General features: G+C 37.4%; 1 protein-coding gene and 1 long non-coding RNA gene across 2 annotated transcripts; both read right to left on the bottom strand.

The window, feature by feature from the left end:
• Positions 1-1,669: 1,669 nt before the first annotated feature.
• Positions 1,670-5,192, bottom strand: LOC148299721 (uncharacterized). Its single transcript, XR_015839044.1, has 5 exons — positions 4,832-5,192; positions 3,879-4,007; positions 2,458-2,559; positions 2,192-2,281; positions 1,670-1,829 (listed from the first exon to the last, which is right to left on the bottom strand). It is a non-coding gene; the product is annotated as an uncharacterized LOC148299721 (long non-coding RNA).
• Positions 5,193-8,053: 2,861 nt separating this feature from the next.
• Positions 8,054-18,268, bottom strand: LOC148299720 (uncharacterized). The gene is made up of 5 exons (XM_088275778.1): positions 18,240-18,268; positions 17,803-17,908; positions 14,161-14,259; positions 11,158-11,256; positions 8,054-9,124 (listed from the first exon to the last, which is right to left on the bottom strand). Exons 2-5 carry the CDS (start codon positions 17,906-17,908, stop codon positions 9,012-9,014), a joined length of 417 nt encoding a protein of 138 aa, XP_088131904.1. The 5' UTR covers positions 18,240-18,268; the 3' UTR covers positions 8,054-9,011.
• Positions 18,269-19,312: the final 1,044 nt, after the last annotated feature.

The following is a 19,312-nucleotide window of genomic DNA, read 5'->3' as shown; positions in this document are numbered from 1 at the left end:
ACGCTGACCATATGGGCACCTTGCATGCACGCTTAGTGTGTACAGATATGTCCCGAGTGACAATCGGTGACCATGTGGGCACCTCGTATGCACGCGTAGCTGCATTGAGTGCATACAGATATGCACCGAGTGTTTATACGCTGACCATATGGGCACCTTGCATGCACGCTTAGTGTGTACAGATATGTCCCGAGTGACAATCGGTGACCATGTGGGCACCTCGTATGCACGCGTAGCTGCATTGAGTGCATACAGATATGCACCGAGTGTTTATACGCTGACCATATGGGCACCTTGCATGCACGCTTAGTGTGTACAGATATGTCCCGAGTGACAATCGGTGACCATGTGGGCACCTCGTATGCACGCGTAGCTGCATTGAGTGCATACAGATATGCACCGAGTGTTTATACGCTGACCATATGGGCACCTTGCATGCACGCTTAGTGTGTACAGATATGTCCCGAGTGACAATCGGTGACCATGTGGGCACCTCGTATGCACGCGTAGCTGCATTGAGTGCATACAGATATGCACCGAGTGTTTATACGCTGACCATATGGGCACCTTGCATGCACGCTTAGTGTGTACAGATATGTCCCGAGTGACAATCGGTGACCATGTGGGCACCTCGTATGCACGCGTAGCTGCATTGAGTGCATACAGATATGCACCGAGTGTTTATACGCTGACCATATGGGCACCTTGCATGCACGCTTAGTGTGTACAGATATGTCCCGAGTGACAATCGGTGACCATGTGGGCACCTCGTATGCACGCGTAGCTGCATTGAGTGCATACAGATATGCACCGAGTGTTTATACGCTGACCATATGGGCACCTTGCATGCACGCTTAGTGTGTACAGATATGTCCCGAGTGACAATCGGTGACCATGTGGGCACCTCGTATGCACGCGTAGCTGCATTGAGTGCATACAGATATGCACCGAGTGTTTATACGCTGACCATATGGGCACCTTGCATGCACGCTTAGTGTGTACAGATATGTCCCGAGTGACAATCGGTGACCATGTGGGCACCTCGTATGCACGCGTAGCTGCATTGAGTGCATACAGATATGCACCGAGTGTTTATACGCTGACCATATGGGCACCTTGCATGCACGCTTAGTGTGTACAGATATGTCCCGAGTGACAATCGGTGACCATGTGGGCACCTCGTATGCACGCGTAGCTGCATTGAGTGCATACAGATAAGCCTCGAGTGTTCAAAGGTAGCCAAAGCGGTGAGTAGTTGTGATTATTTGGTGAAGTTCATTATTTTATTCCGTCAAGTTAAAAAAGATTATTATCTATAAAGATTACACTATCCATAAAATTAAGAAAGGTGTCTTGAGATGGTTCGGACATGTAGAACGAATGAGAGAAGAAAGAACGCTAAAACAAATTAATGAGGCGAATGTAATTGGGAAAAGGAGCAGAGGAAGACCTAGAAAAACATGGTACGATCAGGTATGCCAAATACTTGAAAGTGGTCAGGTTAGGAGTCGTAACAATCGGCGGGTATGTATGAGGCGATGAATGAACGTGGAAGAGGCGAAGAATGTTTGCAAAGACAGAGTGGTGTGGCGTTCTATTCTCTCTGCCTACCCCTGCGGCGAAGCGGCGTGATAGTTAGTCAGTTAGTCAAGTTGAAAAAGACATTATGTTTTGAAATCGCTTTATTACTGTGAAATACAGCTGGATGTAGTCGGATGTTATCGTAGCGATCCGGGCTAAATAAATCGGGATCCAGTAGAACTGACTCGGGCTAATGTTGCGGTGGTAGGTGGTGCGGTGCGAGAAGAACGAGGGAACTGCTCATTTTGCTGAAAACAGACAAATATTGGCGTTTCACGAAAATATAGTCAAATATCACATGTCATATGCGTATTCCAATACTAACACTGAATATCCATACAGAAGTTTCACTGCAAATAGATGAGTGTAAAGTTACAAACCTAATAAAAAACTATTATGGTATTTTTTGTATTTTACATTAATACTTTTATTTAGTTCTACTTTTAATACCTATTGTATTCTTGCCAGTGCCCTTTACTATGACCTAAATTATATTGTATACCCAGACACAGGCCATGCCTTTGTGGGATCTTTTTTTTATATTTGAATTTATGTCACGTTTGTGTAATGCAAAAGAATTGAAAATAAAGATAACAAAAATAATAATTACCCTTCTGATTCAATTTTGCTCCTGCTTCTATCAGGACCTTCATCACATCCAGGTGACCCCCTTGGACCGCATAAACCAGGGCTGTGCGACCTGTAACCGAGGCATACATCAGTGCAGTCAGATGTGTAAGCTGAGGATACACCAGGCACTCGGACCTGCATCCGGGGATGTGTAACAGTGCACTCACACTAGTAGCCGAAGACATACGACACTGCAGTCGGAGCTATAACCGAGGACATACATCAGTTGATAAAAGTATAGGTTACCCTTTGCGTCTGCTTGGTCCACGAGTGCCCCCGCTGCCAATAATATGTTGACTGCATCCAAGTTTCCCTCTTTGGCAGCTACCATCAGCGGAGAAATACCTGCTAAAGAGAATATACATATAAAACCTTCATCCGTTTCTAGTATTAGATCAGAAGATCCACTTTGTTCAGGAACGTGACTCCTCCTGAGACGTTGGCGCCCAGCTATCCTTCCATCTCTCTGGAGGTGTTCCGGGAAGGGGGTGACCCGGTGGTATCTCGTTATCCGCAATGCATGGGATCCTTGATTGATCCAACTTTTTGACACGGTCTCTCCATATGTTATTCTTTCTCTACTCCGTGTGATAGCCCTTTTTATCACTTTGGCTAGAGATTTCACTATTTATTTCATCATACAAAGTTTCACATAAAACATTGCAACATACTAAATTTATTTAAAAAAAATGTTATGTGAGAAAATTGTGCATACAATCAAATACGCCATGGCCGAATGATGCGATCTATTTCTATCTGCCCACTTCCATCATCAAGTCATGAGTAGTAGTTTGGAGGGTTTAGTGACTTTATGGATAGTGGAAGCAGGTTGTACAACTTTAGTGCATAATCATCAATGTTCCTTCGACCGAAAGAGGTATACGAGTAGGTATGTTACATTTTGTTTGATGTGTTACTGCGTTATGGATCTTTTAGTTCTATGTACATTATGTATACTATATAGTAAGAAACCGAGTGTTGTTTTATTGCTAACTTGACTAGAGATATCATCATCCACTCGGGTCACGGTAAGATTCTACCGAGATGCTAATATGGAAGTCCGAGTACTACAGGGCTCACATTTACACCGGCTGGTTCCAGTGATAGCGGCGTGACATTGTCCATTCTATCTATGATAAATAAACGACTTCCGATGGTATTATTTCGAGAAATAGAAATACTTTGTGTTCTGATCCACTCACATTTTTATTAACCAACTAGTTTCGGCAACAACCTGTTGCCCTCTTCAGGGTTTCAGTAATAAATGAAACAGGCAGGGCAACAGGTTGTTGCTGAAACTAGTTGGTTAATGAAAATGTGAATGGATCAGAACACAAAGTATTTTTATTTCTCGAAATAATATATCAATATGATCCACAAAGTTAATGCTTTCAATATTAATCAAAAAGACTTCTGGTGGATTTCATAATTTTTTATCCTCTTCCGTAGCGCGTCTTGGCTACCCCATTAGAGGTTACGGGTTCGATTCCCGAAGGGACACAACAGACAAGAGTAATGGTCCACTTAATATCCCTAGGACTGAAGCGCGGGGCTGATCACCTTACCACCTTCTTGTGATTAACGATCAATATAACAGTGCTTGAGCTTGATGAGGCGTGTTATTCTCTCTGCCTACCCGGCGGAGAAGCAGCGTGATGGTTGTTTACCTTTACCTCCCCCTTTTCCTGTTGCCCTATTAGGAGAAGTTGGGACAGAATGGCGGCTGCTCGTCGTCAGGGCCTGTTGTCCAGTTGTCTCCTTCTTCGGGGGCGCCTTGCGGTGTCCATATGCTCCACCTGGGGAGATTAACAGATTTATTGAAGTAAGTAACTTGTTACAGTAAAACCTCAAGGCGTAGGTAAATGTCCCCACTGTGATATAAAATTATAAAAAGTAAATAAAAAATACCAAAAAAACTGACTCCACAGATACAGTTTTGTCCGCAGAAACGTACTCCCGGACAGGTCAAACTAAGTTGATCACATCACAAGTGAAAATGTATCATTTTGAAAATTATCGTAGAAAACTAACTAACCATCACGCCGCCTCCTAGCGGCGGTAGGCAGACAGAATAGAACCCCACATCTTCTGTCTTGGCAAACAATCTTCGCATGTTCCGCATTCATGCATCTCCTCATACGTACCTACCCGCTTATTATTCCGACTCCTGACCTGACCACATTTGCACATATATATGATTAACTGTTCTCCCACTCTCACTTGATTCACATGCCCAAACCATCTCGACACACCTTCCTTAGTTGGCTGGGTAATGCTTATCTCAGCCTTGCACCCATTCCTCGTGTCTAACGAGAGATCACATTCCGACTGCATTCAGTCTTCTCTCATCCTTCTATGCTCCACTTCCATACATTACCGGGACAGTGCTGCTTAGCTTTCCCTGATGGGGTTTTATTTGATAATACTGAATTCAGGGCACCATTTACTCTCCTTTCTACAACTTATGTCTTTATCAATATTGAAGGATTTCATTAATTGATTCGGCAGTCACTTTGTGGTAAAATCTATCCATTGAATCCGATGTAGAGTATGATATTTGTCCATCATGTTTGTAATAGTGATGATTTAGTTTCTCGCACTTAACAACAAGACTCAGTACCCGTGTCTTGGCGGTGTTGCTGCAGGGTTTCCAGGGACGGGGCGGGGCCTGCTCGGGCAGTCAGGGCGTTCTCCAGGTCCTTAACTTTCTGCTCCAACTCGGTCGTCTTGCGTTCTGAGGATCAAACAGTAAGTCACTTTTCATCTCTCTTTGGAAAAGTTGGAAAGCTGTCTTCGTATAAGTCAATTTATTTATGAAGATTCTGAATCAGTACCCGTGTCTTGGCGGTGTTGCTGCAGAGTTTCGGCGTGTTCAGCTTGCACCCTTTCCAGGGACAGAGTGGAGCTACTGGGAGTGGCTAGGGCAGTCAGGGCGTCCTCCAGCTCCTTAACTTTCTGCTCCAACTCGGTCGTCTTGCGTTCTGAGGATCAAACAGTAAGTCACTTTTCATCTCTCGTCTGCAAGTTGGAAAGCTGTCTTCGTATAAGTCAATTTATTTATGAAGATTCTGAATCAATACCCGTGTCTTGGCGGTGTTGCTGCAGAGTTTCGGCGTGTTCAGCTTGCACCCTTTCCAGGGACAGAGCGGAGCTGCTAGGAGCGGCTAGGGCAGTCAGGGCGTCCTCCAGCTCCTTAACTTTCTTCTCCCATGGTGCAGTGTGTTGCAACACCTCCCGTTCTGAGGAACAAATAGTAAGTCGGTATAGTGGGATCGCCAGCCGAGCCTCCTGTCCGCAGTTTGCAGAGAAGTCTGTACGTAAGGAAGAGAAGATGGAAATGAGAAATATGGAACATACGTTGGATCGAAGCTCAAACTTTGAACATTTTTATGTCTCGACTTTCTATATTCATTTCAACAGGTCCGAAGAAGAAGAAGAAGAATAGCACTAGATTTTCCATTCTTATAAGAATGTAAAATCTAGTTCTATAGAACTAGATTTTACATTCCTATAAAACTATACTCTGCCTCCGTAGTGCAATGGTCAGCACGCTTAGCTACCGTTCTGGAGGTCCCGAGTTCGATTCATAGTTAAATAAATTTAAGTGATTTTTCATTCTAATATTTATTCAATATTACCCTGGAGGTGCCTGAAGCGGTGGGCTAATCACTTTTCCTTCATGTGTAAACAACGCTGATCAAGTGTTTGATGCAGTGCCCTATGCACCATTGGGGTGCGGATAAGGGTTGGCAGAAGAAGAAGAATAGCACTAGATTCCACATGTCCACAGAACTACATTACACATTCTTTGCACGATACAACATTAGCTATATCCATAACACGTTCAGTCCAGCAGGTATTAGGAAGAGTCCTCTACTTATTTCCTGTAAAACGTCGCCTCATTTTCGGGAACGGTATTTACTTCTTATGTTTTATTTTGTAGCGTGCACACATCTACTAGTAAATATATTAGTCTAGATTCAAGTAGGTACTTGTTGTGGGTATACTTATGTGAAAGTGTATAGTTGGTAGGAAATGTTTACATTCCACTGGTTGTGAATACATTTACTGGCTTATACTTACTGCCTATTTCCAACTCCAGACAAGCTACTACTTCCTTGCCACCATATCTTTTAGCCAGGTCGAGTGGTGTATCACCTAAAAACATTGAAAATTATAAAATAGTTTCACAAGAGCGGAGCTTGTACATTAAGCCTGGACACCCTCGGCATCTTGGTGCGGAATGAAGGTAGAAAGACAGAAATGACTTGTTCACTGGCAGACATTGAATCGTGTAAGTACATACATAACATAATGGGGGTAATATGAACAATGTGCATTATTCGGGCATTTTGAACCAGCGCTTACCGGAAACTGGATTTTTATGTTGGATTATTATACTCGTGTACCAATGTTCCCATCCGTGAATGTTTTCACTATATCCACACCTATCCGCTACGCAACAAAGCTAATATGAGGAAAGAAATTACAAGTCTAGACGTGTTTCTTGTGTGTGAAGTTGTGTGTGAAAAAAAATTTCCTCGATCCGACATAGATGGCTGTTGTGAACTCATCTGTCTGCGTCACGAGGTCGGCCGATATATCTGCGCGGGAGATTAAAATATAATAAATACCAAACTTAATTGGACTTCAAAGCACTTTTAAAAATATTCCCATTGTGATTCAATTGTTTTATTTCTCTCTTTCAAAATTTTCATTTTTGTACAAAAGTCAGACGGTGACAATTTAATTTAAATCCTGATGATGGTATGATTATTCCGAAACCGGTAATAACGAATTAAATTCGTTTGAAAATGACATAACTAGGCGAAACGATTGTCACAAAATGACTTTTTTATTTGTTTTTCAACTGTAAAATGCAACTTAGTAGATTCAAATAATCAGTGCTTGATTTTAATATATAGACCTTTGATATATAATATATAAAAAGTCTTTATGCACCATTTGCAAATAAATCTATATTTCCGTTTCTGCTAGTTGGTGATGATTGATGTAACCTATACACCAGGGGTTCTCAATCTTTTTCACGCACTTACAAGTTTAGTATTTTGTTACGGTGCCCTACTTTAGTAAGCTATTGGGAATAGATATAGTGACTATAAGCATATATAAATATATATATATATATATATATATATATATATATATATATATATATATATATATATATATATATACATATATATATACATATATATATATATATATATATATATATATATATATATATATATATATATATATATATATATAAACATAGCGGTTTACATGTACAGTAAAAAATCTATAATCGATAATCATTCACAAAACTTAAGGCTTTTCCAGTTGGATTAGAATTTCCCCTAAGACCAGATGTGGGACCATCATGGGTAAATAATGTCAAAATGGCAATGCATTAGAATGTAGGTAAAATATAAATAAACCACTGTAATGGTATATTCAATACTTATTCTGAACGTTGAATTGCTCCATGTTTTCAGTATTAAATACTTAGGCATTGAATATTTTCAAGCTCCAAACTGCTGCTCAAAAATCATTGACGTTTGAATCTGAAATACATTTGCCAGTTCCAAATATTGGTGTAGTATGGCTTGTAGTCTTTTACAACAACAAAAGTCAAAGTTGCAACTCATCGGTCTGAAAAACCAAATCGTTTACACACACTTGTTGTAGCAGGAATTGTACAGTTTTTCTTTTGGACGATGAGGGTTCAGGGAATGATTTTAAACTCACTGATTCTGTAGTTTCCTGTAAATATTTATTCCATTTTCTTTTAGACAAAGGAGGTGTAACCTTGATTTGATAATCGATAGTTTTTCGATTTGTTTTTGAAGTTTGGCTGTTCTTTCTATGAATTTTTGAAGATTATTTTAAGTCAATAGTGCCTATCGTCATTTTGCTATCGTTTCTATGATCTGACCTCTAACAATCTTCTTTACTACGTCTTTGTTAGTAGCGGGTTTAGCTTATTTCTTGAATATTTTTGGCAGATATTTTGTGGCACGTTTTATAAAACTTTATAAAATAAAACTAGAACTTTATTTTTAACCACATCCATTAGTGGTACTTTTCTCCAACTGGTTTCGACCAAAACCTCGTTGTATTCTGGAATATATATGTACATGTCTATCCCTGAAGATAACAAAGTTCTTTTTGAAACCGGTTCGAGAAAAATTCCAAAATAAATGTGGCTATAAACCAAAATCTAGTATTATCTTATACAGGGTTTAGATGAACTCAATTCGGTTTTAATTAACGTAATATTGTATTAAAAATGACTTAAATCGTTCGTTAAGATTATTTTTAACCTAAATTATGAAATGTTTAAAATTCTAACTCGTTTTTTAAGTAAAGGGATCTAAAGAAAATTACGGACAGCGCAACCAATTCCTTAGAGGCCGAATACTGATGGATATAATGACTTACGAAAACAACGCTACCTATTTATAACAACGTAAAGTGCAACTTTTGCCATTATGTGCTTATTAAGTGAAGTATATTACATATCGTAACATTTAATTAGACTGTCTTTATTACTAAATTACGAAATGACAGCTGATAAAGCGCAAAAATGGCTTTTCCGAAAACTTTGAGCTCTGGTTGAGGGCCAAAAGTAGCATCGAATATTTAAAAAAATATTTTTCTCGTTATGTGCGATCCAAAATGCAACTTTTTAGACTGCTTTCATAGTTGAATTCGCAAAAAATGTCATCGGCCTATCCTAACCATGGTGTCCTGTATGTACATTGCGTGTGTTGGGCATATTACTACTGCTACTACTAGTTACACTTACCATCATTATCTTGCAGATCTACTGCAGCCTCTGCCTGCAGGAGTGCCCGTACTACCGGGAGGTGGCCCTCCCATGCTGCCAGGTGTAGTGCTGTTCTCCCTGTAACGGAGGATGTACTGTATATACAGGGTGTACGGCCAGCGCGAGGCCATGTAGCAGGACCCCACTACCTATCCCAGTAACCTCCCCAGTGTGTTATAGTCACCAATAGTTTACATTTAATTATCTACTTCTTGGATAATTTATATAGCGCCGTTTTCGTACGAAATCACTGGAAGGGCTTATATGTACCCTACTTTACTTATGTAAATATTTTTATAGGAGTTATTTATTAAAATATTTTTTTACATCTCAACAAAGATGAAGAAGAATATGAAAGTCTGGGTATTCAAGGTGCCTTCGACCGACGTAGGCAGGTTTAAGTGATCACTTTAGACACTTTAAACACTTTATAATCACTAGAATTTTCACTAGTGACATCCATTGGTATGACGAAGAAGCTATTTTACTGAGCAGAAACTCTTGTATTTGTATGTGAGGTCCGAATCCTGGATTATAATTACATACAGGAGAAATGCCAGAAAATATCCTTTTCATTTTTATTATTTTATCTTTTTTTTTTATTCATTTAATATATTTACATTTTTATTTATAACATAATACATTTGAATCATTTATACATATGGAGAACTTTTATATTTCGATTCGCTGTGCCTCTCCATAAAAGAGTCTGTGCTCTTGTGCTTGGAGAGGGACTTACACTCGTGGTTTAATGTTATATAGTAAAAGATATTATAGTTTTTTTTATAAATATTTTTTAAAGATTTAAATGTATAGAGCTTTATTTTTTTTCTTAAGGATTTTTATATCATCTATTTTTTTATTTCTTTAGGGAGTTTATTGAAATGTTTGATTGCCAAATATTTGAAGTTTTGCTGAAATTGCTTGGTGTTGCATTTTGGAGTAGAAAAATCGTTTGAGAATCTCGATGATAAATTTTTTGTTAAATTTAAATAGTTGTCACCCTTTAGTATTTGAAAAACTGCGGTTTTTTTATAAATGGATTCTATATTTGGGACTTGAAATTTTTTACATAATAATTTTGTTGGAAATATTTTTTTTTTTTCAAGATGACTTTAATTATGGTTTTCTGTACTATTTTCACTGAGTTCAGTATGTTGTTGTACGAGCCTCCCCATGCAATAATGCCATACTGCAGTAGTGAGTGAGCGATAGCGTAGTAAACTCTCTTCAGGTTGTCGATGGTTAGTATGTTTCGGATTCTAATGAATCATTTTATCTTATAATTGGACTTCGTGAATATATATAATAATAAAATAATTCGGGAGACTGTTAATATTAGAAAATGCTTAGTTAATTTCATTTTTAACGTTTTTTAAATTCCTATTTAATTTAGAAACTGTGACAGTTACTGGATTATTCACCGTATGGATGATACCAATAAACATGATAAATGTCTTATCTTATGACATGGCATCTGTCGTTTTATACGAAATAAGGCGTATATCTGAGCATCCCAGGGCTTACGACCTGGCATTTGGCTGACTTAAGTGATCACTTTACGTATGTGCATTTATACCCCTTCATGGTGTAGGCCTCGTGGCCTGTTTTTAAGAGGGATTAGCCTCCAGCGAAGTAGATTCCCAGCTGTGAATCCATCTCTATGGTGGTCTGAACGCGACTCGTCTACCTTGGGGTTGGCCGTGCGATGCAAAAAAGTGCCAAATGATGTTTTTACCACATATAACTAACTTAAAAAAGTTAACTTACCACATATATAATATTTACCACATATATAATATTTTATACACATCGGAATCATCCTACGTCTCCGGATCGACTTTGAAATAATAATGTTTTTTGGTTTTTTTTTGTAACAAGGTAAAAAATAAAAAATAAATTCATTAAAGATAAAAAAAACTCTAGTCTTTAGTAAACTCAAATAATCAGTGCTTTTTTAGCATTTAATATATAAAAGTATATTTGCAAATAAATGTATATTTCCGTTTCTGCTAGTTAGTGATGATTCATGTAACCTATATACCATGGTGTCCTGTATGTACATTGCGTGTGTTGGGCATATTACTACTGCTACTACTAGTTACACTTACCGAGCTTAGTTTGCAGATCTACTGGAGCCCCCTCCTGCAGGAGTGCCCGTACTACCGGGAGGTGGCCCCGCCATGCTGCATGGTGTAGTGCAGTGGCCCCTGTAACGGAGGATGTACTGTATATACAGGGTGTACGGCCAGCGCGAGGCCATGTAGCAGGACCCCAATACCTATCCCAGTAACCTCCCCAGTATGTTATGGTCACCAATAGTTTACAATTTATTTATTTATTGTTTCGGCATTAACTTTGTGGTAAGACATGTGACATCCGAACTAAAATATAAAAAAAAAATTCTTCTATAAGTAAGGAGAGGGGAAAGTTAGGGGGAGGGGGTTAGTCAAGGGGCGGAGTTTGAAAACAAAGGAAAAATGGAAAGCAAAGGTGAAGAATTTTGAAACAATATATTATTTAATAAATTATTATTAGAATTTAGGTTTTTTCGGATTTCTAAATTTTCAAGATAATTCATTATTTGGCCTTTATATGGAACAAGGTGTATTCTATATTCCTTATTTATAGAACAATTTTATATTTTATATTTTAGTTACTATACAGACCTGAATGATGGAAGTTTAACTTCCGAAACATGTAGTCTATAATAAAACTCAAGTGGTAAAAAGCTAGTAGTTTCTTTAAACATAGTTTACATTTAAGTATCTATTTCGTGGATAATTTATATGAAATCATTGGAAGGGCATAAGTAAATACTTATTCTTCACATCATTTCATTAAATTTATTTATGAATTATTTTTTTCTGTCTTTTTTTAACGTTTTGAAAAAAATGAATCTGAATTTTAATATAATAAAAAAGTTCACTCTGCATAAGGTCTCTACCCCGTCAGCAAGAATGTTTGTAATTTCAGATTGAAACCCTGCTGGAATAAAAATTGTAGGGTAGACTGGGTACGGTTGAAACAAAGGACGGTTGAAACAGAGCAAATATCTTGCAAACCGTATGCGGTAGGGTGAAGGGTCCAAGGGACGAACAAAGTGGACAACAAGTTCAAACACAAATATCAGTGTTGCATCGCTCGCCGCACTGTGCAGTTGCTTGTAGGAGGTCCTATTGTATTTTGATAACCAAAAGTAAGTATTTTTGTTCCGAGAATTTTCTTTTTATTACGGTTTCTATTGAAACGATATTATTGAGTGTGATTTCGTGTTTGAAATGAAGCTTGTAGAACACGATTTAGTGATTAGTTTTAATGTGCCATTATTGTTAACATTACTATTTTCTGTTTTCCACCTAAAGGAGGGGTTGGGGACGGTTGAAACATTTTTTGTGGGTACGGTTGAAACAACATATTTTTTCAGTTTTCCTGTTTTCTAGATGCTGAGAGTACGCGTAAGAAAGACTTCGAGAGGAGAGGTCGACTTGTCGAGGTATACATACGCTGATGAGGAGGTTGAAGCAGGAGATTCACTGCGAAAAGCGTCGGAAAAGCATGGATTAAACCACTGTTCGCTCATTAGATATATACGAAAGCGAGATGCATCTGGTGAAGAAGAAAATGGGATATGAACCCCACAACGAAGTTTTTAATAAAGAGCAGGAGCAGGAGCTTGCAAAATACTTGCTACTAAAAAAAAACAGAAAAAGAAGGGATAAGAAAGGAGCAAGAAATAAGGTTGAAACGTATGAAAACTAAGTAAGTGAAGAAAAGATTGGATGGAGGAAAAAGTAGAAGGATCGTTAAAGGAAAAAATAATCATAATACGCAACAGGAATCATCATCAAAAGAGGACGAGTGCTATTGTCTTGTTTGTCTGTCACTGTATTCAGAGAGCAGATCCGGTGAAAAGTGGATACAGTGCACCACTTGTAAACTGTGGGCTCAAGAAGACTACACAAAAGGTGGTCTTAGCTATGTTTGCCACAATTGCGACTCGGAATGATCCCAAAGCTAGATTTCCGCTTGATTTATGACTAATCAAAATGATAGAAGTGTTTCCTTTTAGTTTATTCACAGATTATTTTCGTTCGATTTGTTTTTTTTTAAAAATGCCATTGTTTTTATTTGTTTTTGTTCATTACATATCTGTAGACTGATTAATATTGTCATGCGGTGCCATAATTATTTATAACACAAAAATAAATAATGAATAAAACGTCTTACAATATAAATATTGATTTATTTGCGTGTGTTTCAACTGACCCCAATCACTGTTTCAACTGCCCCTGGTATGGGGACGGTTGAAACAAATCGGATATATTTTTTAAATTTGATCTGCCACTAAAAATAACACACCGGGTACTGAAATTATACTTCCCATTAGTAGACAGAAACACGCTCTTGTATTTAATGCATCTTCATCATCGCTTGACTTGTAAAGAACAATACTATGGACAATATAAGCAAAATTGTTTCAACCGTACCCAGTCTACCCTACTTTCTGTATACTGTTCAATGACTGAGATATACGGTGGAACATTTGTAGGAAAACGTTTAAAGAACACGCAATGAACACATTTATCATTACATAAAATTATTAAATATAACCTAATTTTGTTCAAATATAATTGAAATGTCCACAAAGTACACCTCCGCAGTGTAGTGATCAGCGCGTTTGGCTACCCTGCCGGAGGTCCCGGGTTCGATTCCCAGGAGGGTCAAAATAAATATTGGTGATTTTCACACTCATATTTATTTGAGTAAATAAATATTAATTTAAATTGGACTACAAAGCACTTTTGAGATTCAATTGTCTTCTTTCTCTCTTTCAAAATTTTCATTTTTTGTACAAAAGTCAGACCGTAACAATGTCACAAAATCACTTTTTTATGTGTTTTTCAACTGTAAAATGCAACTAAGTAGTTCAAATAATCAGTGCTTGTTTTAACATTTAATATATAAAAGGTCTTTATGCGCCGTTTGCAAATAAATGTATATTTCCGTTTCTGCTAGTTGGTGATGATTCATGTAACCTATATACCATGGTGTCCTGTATGTACATTGCGTGTGTTGGGCATATTACTACTGCTACTACTAGTTACACTTACCTGCATTATCTTGCAGATCTAGTGCAGCCCCCTCCTGCAGGAGTGCCCGTACTACCGGGAGGTGGCCCCTGTATGCTGCATGGTGTAGTGCAGTGGCCCCTGTAACGGAGGATGTACTGTATATACAGGGTGTACGGCCAGCGCGAGGCCATGTAGCAGGACCCCAATACCTATCCCAGTAACCTCCCCAGTATGTTATGGTCACCAATAGTTTACAATTTATTTATTTATTGTTTCGGCATTAACTTTGTGGTAAGACATGTGACATCCGAACTAAAATATAAAAAAAAAATTCTTCTATAAGTAAGGAGAGGGGAAAGTTAGGGGGAGGGGGTTAGTCAAGGGGCGGAGTTTGAAAACAAAGGAAAAATGGAAAGCAAAGGTGAAGAATTTTGAAACAATATATTATTTAATAAATTATTATTAGAATTTAGGTTTTTTCGGATTTCTAAATTTTCAAGATAATTCATTATTTGGCCTTTATATGGAACAAGGTGTATTCTATATTCCTTATTTATAGAACAATTTTATATTTTATATTTTAGTTACTATACAGACCTGAATGATGGAAGTTTAACTTCCGAAACATGTAGTCTATAATAAAACTCAAGTGGTAAAAAGCTAGTAGTTTCTTTAAACATAGTTTACATTTAAGTATCTATTTCGTGGATAATTTATATGAAATCATTGGAAGGGCATAAGTAAATACTTATTCTTCACATCATTTCATTAAATTTATTTATGAATTATTTTTTTCTGTCTTTTTTTAACGTTTTGAAAAAAATGAATCTGAATTTTAATATAATAAAAAAGTTCACTCTGCATAAGGTCTCTACCTCGTCAGCAAGAATGTTTGTAATTTCAGATTGAAACCCTGCTGGAATAAAAATTGTACTTTCTGTATACTGTTCAATGACTGAGATATACGGTGGAACATTTGTAGGAAAACGTTTAAAGAACACGCAATGAACACATTTATCATTACATAAAATTATTAAATATAACCTAATTTTGTTCAAATATAATTGAAATGTCCACAAAGTACACCTCCGCAGTGTAGTGATCAGCGCGTTTGGCTACCCTGCTGGAGGACCCGGGTTCGATTCCCAGGGGGGTCAAAATAAATATTGGTGATTTTCACACTCATATTTATTTGAGTAAATAAATATTAATTTAAATTGGACTACAAAGCACTTTTGAGATTCAATTGTCTTCTTTCTCTCTTTCAAAATTTTCATTTTTTGTACAAAAGTCAGACCGTAACAATGTCACAAAATCACTTTTTTATGTGTTTTTCAACTGTAAAATGCAACTAAGTAGTTCAAATAATCAGTGCTTGTTTTAACATTTAATATATAAAAGGTCCTAATGCGCCGTTTGCAAATAAATGTATATTTCCGTTTCTGCTAGTTAGTGATGATTCATGTAACCTATATACCATGGTGTCCTGTATGTACATTGCGTGTGTTGGGCATATTACTACTGCTACTACTAGTTACACTTACCTGCATTAGTTTGCAGATCTACTGTAGCCCCCGCCTGCTGGAGTGCCTGTACTACCGGGAGGTGGCCCCCACATGCTGCACAGTGTAGTGCAGTGTACCCTGTAACGGAGGATGTACTGTATATACAGGGTGTACGGCCAGCGCGAGGCCATGTAGCAGGACCCCACTACCTATCCCAGTAACCTCCCCAGTATGTTTTAGTCACCAATAGTTTACATTTAATTATTCACATTTAATTATCTATTTCTTGTATAATTTATATAGCGCCGTTTTCGTACGAAATACTCGAAGGGCATAAGTTAATACTTATTGTTCACATCATTTCATAAAATATATCCATCAATAGGTTTTTTTAGTATTTTTTTAACGTTTTGAAAAAATTGATCTGAATTATAATATAATAATAAGATTTTCATTCTGCATAAGTTCTCTACCCGTCAGCAAGAATGTTTGTTAATTTCGAAACGGAAAACGTTAAAAAAACACGCAAAGAACACATTTATTACAACATACATATATTATACTCAGATATTATAACGTTGTATACAATCATCAAAGCAATTTTCGAAAGCCCTGAATTGCCAAAACTGATATCATTCTATGTACCGCCACGGCCTAGTAGACCACCTACTTTATTCTGCTGTCCAAATGCTCGGACGGTAGCTCGCTTTAATACTCCTATACTAAGATTCCCAAATACTAGTAATGAATATGCCACCAATATACATTTCTACAATATATCGCTTCATAAATGTAAATCGGCAATAACTGACTTATTCCTAGCCCATAGAATGTCACGTTTTGATTGAAAACTTAGTTTATTTATGTTTTTGTTTACTTTCAGCATAATATTTTATTTTTATAGCATATATATATATTTTTTTTTTATAACATGAAAGTAGTTGAAGACAACTTGATGAATCGATGTGTCGCAATTGATATATTCTTTCATTCTTATTATGTAAATGGTACAATAGTACCGTATATATCAAAAATTAAAAAAATAAATAAAATTATTAAATAAACCCTTATTTTGTTTAAATGAAATTGAAAAGTTCGTTAAGTACACCTCCGTAGTGTAGTGGTCAGCGCGTTTGGCTACCCTGCTGGAGGTTTCGGGTTCGGTTCCCAGGGGTTCAAAATAAGTATTGGTGATTTTCACTCTCATATTTATTTAATATCACCCTGGACTGGTACAAGAAGCGCGGGGCTGATCACCTCATCTTCTAACATTAAAAAAATGCTTCCAGTATTCGAAGCATTGCACGATAGTAAATAAATAAAACATAGTACAAAAATATCACAAAACACCGTGTTATACAATCACTTGTTAGTTAATTATAATACCCTTCTCGTTCCACACAGTTAATAAATATAATAATTATGAAAAAAGTTTATGATAATTTAGATCGCCTAAACTGATTGAACATACTGAACGATACTGAGACCACGCGCCGAGCACGAGCCGACCGGAAGTATTCACGATAAAGTTGACACTAAATAAAAATAATTTTGATATTTTATGACAATAAATCAAAGAGAACTAATTCATCTATGCCTCAAACCAAATTTAAGTGCAAAAAATTATCCATAGGTGTTGATATAAGGACGTAAAGTTGAAAAACGACTATGCATGCGATCTGCAGTCAACGGTACCTTTATAAAAAACGACAATAGATGCGATCCGCAGCTTACGGGTTCATTCTTGGAACTATCAAACCTTCGTCGTGTGTAAATCGTGTAACATGGTTGTGTACTAAAGGATTTCGATATTTTTGTCTAGTTTGTTGTTCAACGATGATACTCATCCACAATATTCCACGTACCGGCAGTAATTTTGAATGGTTATATTTCAAGGTGGATTGTCCCTTTGCTTATATATATGACTGGGCACAATTTTTTTGACTATGGAATATTGCAGATTTTGAACCATTTTTAAATTTGTTTTCGTCGAATGTCCCCAAGACTTTATTCCATATCTTAATATGGATTCTACTAAAGAACAATTGAATCTATTCTCAAAGGTAGAATATATACAGTAATATTCGCCCACTTGTATATCATATCGCTTTACTAACATCACCTATTATTGCTACATTCCTCGGTTAACTAGTTCAATAATCTTGGAATATCTTACCATCCCTATCTGTCCAGTTTACGTTTATATTATGTTGTTTAAGGAGAGTGTTGACCTTCGCCACGTCTCCCTTTTCTGCTGCGTTCAGTAAATCTTGTCCGGACATCTGTGAAATAATATCATTTAATTATAATATAATACAGCCATTCTATCATAAAGTTCAACAAACATTAGTAACAAAATACAAATAGAGAAAAAAATCCAAATAACTCCATATTGAAAAAAACTAGGCCCTAAAATGGATGTGAATTTATTCAGAAACGATAAAGAGATGACCCCAAAACATTTAAATTCACTTAAATTGTCCTTTAATTTCTGTAATTCGTAATAAGGAGATCATGTTTTATCTGAATCCAGAATCAAACTCTTCGGATGTTCTCGTACAATAGGTACAAATAGATATTGTAATAGGTAGCACAGGCAGAATATTGACTTACCGTTTTGTGGTTGTGGTCCTGGTGGTCCTGCTATGAGCGAATAACGCGCAAAGTGGTATTTTATACTCGACGCGTTATCTCGGAGAATGCTATCTCCTTGACTAAGACAGGGCCGGACGACACCGGAAACCCAAATATCCAACCAAATGCGCATTCACAATTCTTTAGCGGACTAATATTCTCCTGGTAGCTGCCGATGATGTTACAGCAAACTCGGACAGTGGCGTCACGTTATACTCACCTACAAATGTAGAAGATTCCGAGAATTCGTATTCCACACCTACGCGGGCAGCATTACAGAGAGTCAGCTGTATAGTCTCCTTGCACTGGCATTCTGAGTGAGCGCTTTTACAATACTCCCTACGCCTACTTCCGTCTCTAAAACTTGCCGGTCAGATTGAAGTTTACTGTCGAGAGATGGCTTTCCACCGTAGTGAAAAATAAATGGTTAGCAGGCACATAAAGGTGTGGCGGCTGATGTTTCTTTAAATGTTATACATACTATTTGAGAAATAAAATAACATTTTACATGCTCAAAAGTACATACATAAGATTCATGGAGAATAATTGGAATCGCTTATATTGAGACGGTGTTGGGGAAAGAAAAACGTGAGAGTACCATTAAAGGGAGTAAGAATCAAGAATGGAGTAAAATAGAGAGTGGTGTTCTGTAGACGGAACATGATTCTTGTGGCTCCGTTCGTTGGGACTTGACCTTCAGAAATTCTCTCCTTTGTTGGGAGAGCTCAGACACAGCAAAGGTATAACAGTAGGGAATGTATCCTCCCTAAATCGTACTTACATCACTGTCGACCTATTAACCTTTCCCGTACTGATCATCCAAAATCACACTTGATCCGAAGCGGGGTACCAAAAGACCTCGATTCATACATTATTGTATGAAAATCGTAGTACGCAGCTCGCAACTCGCCGCCAGCTGAGTCACATATAATATATACGGGAAGCGGATAGACCATGATCGGGAAGGTACGGGGGTTCTGCAAGGAGCGCAGGAATGGTGAAGGGCATTGTAGAAAATTGGGAATAAAGTGAGCGCTGCGGTTCTGGAATTG

Source organism: Brachycentrus maculatus, unplaced genomic scaffold (genome assembly GCF_059751285.1).
Source record: "Brachycentrus maculatus isolate JH-2025_06_01 unplaced genomic scaffold, ASM5975128v1 h1tg000987l, whole genome shotgun sequence".
In the NCBI taxonomy this organism is placed as follows: Eukaryota; Metazoa; Arthropoda; class Insecta; order Trichoptera; family Brachycentridae; genus Brachycentrus; species Brachycentrus maculatus.
The sequence above is the reverse complement of the archived record's forward strand: the minus strand, read 5'-3'. Positions and strand labels throughout refer to the sequence as shown.

Bases quoted from the DNA above. Each gene is read 5' to 3' on its own strand.
- LOC148299720 (XM_088275778.1), bottom strand. From the start codon at position 17,908: ATGTCCGGACAAGATTTACTGAACGCAGCAGAAAAGGGAGACGTGGCG. The intron at 11,257-14,160 runs GTAAGTGTAACT...CCTCCGTTACAG, and splicing joins AGATCTGCAAGATAATGCAG to GGGCCACTGCACTACACCAT. The intron at 9,125-11,157 runs GTAAGTGTAACT...CCTCCGTTACAG, and splicing joins AGATCTGCAAACTAAGCTCG to GGAGAACAGCACTACACCTG.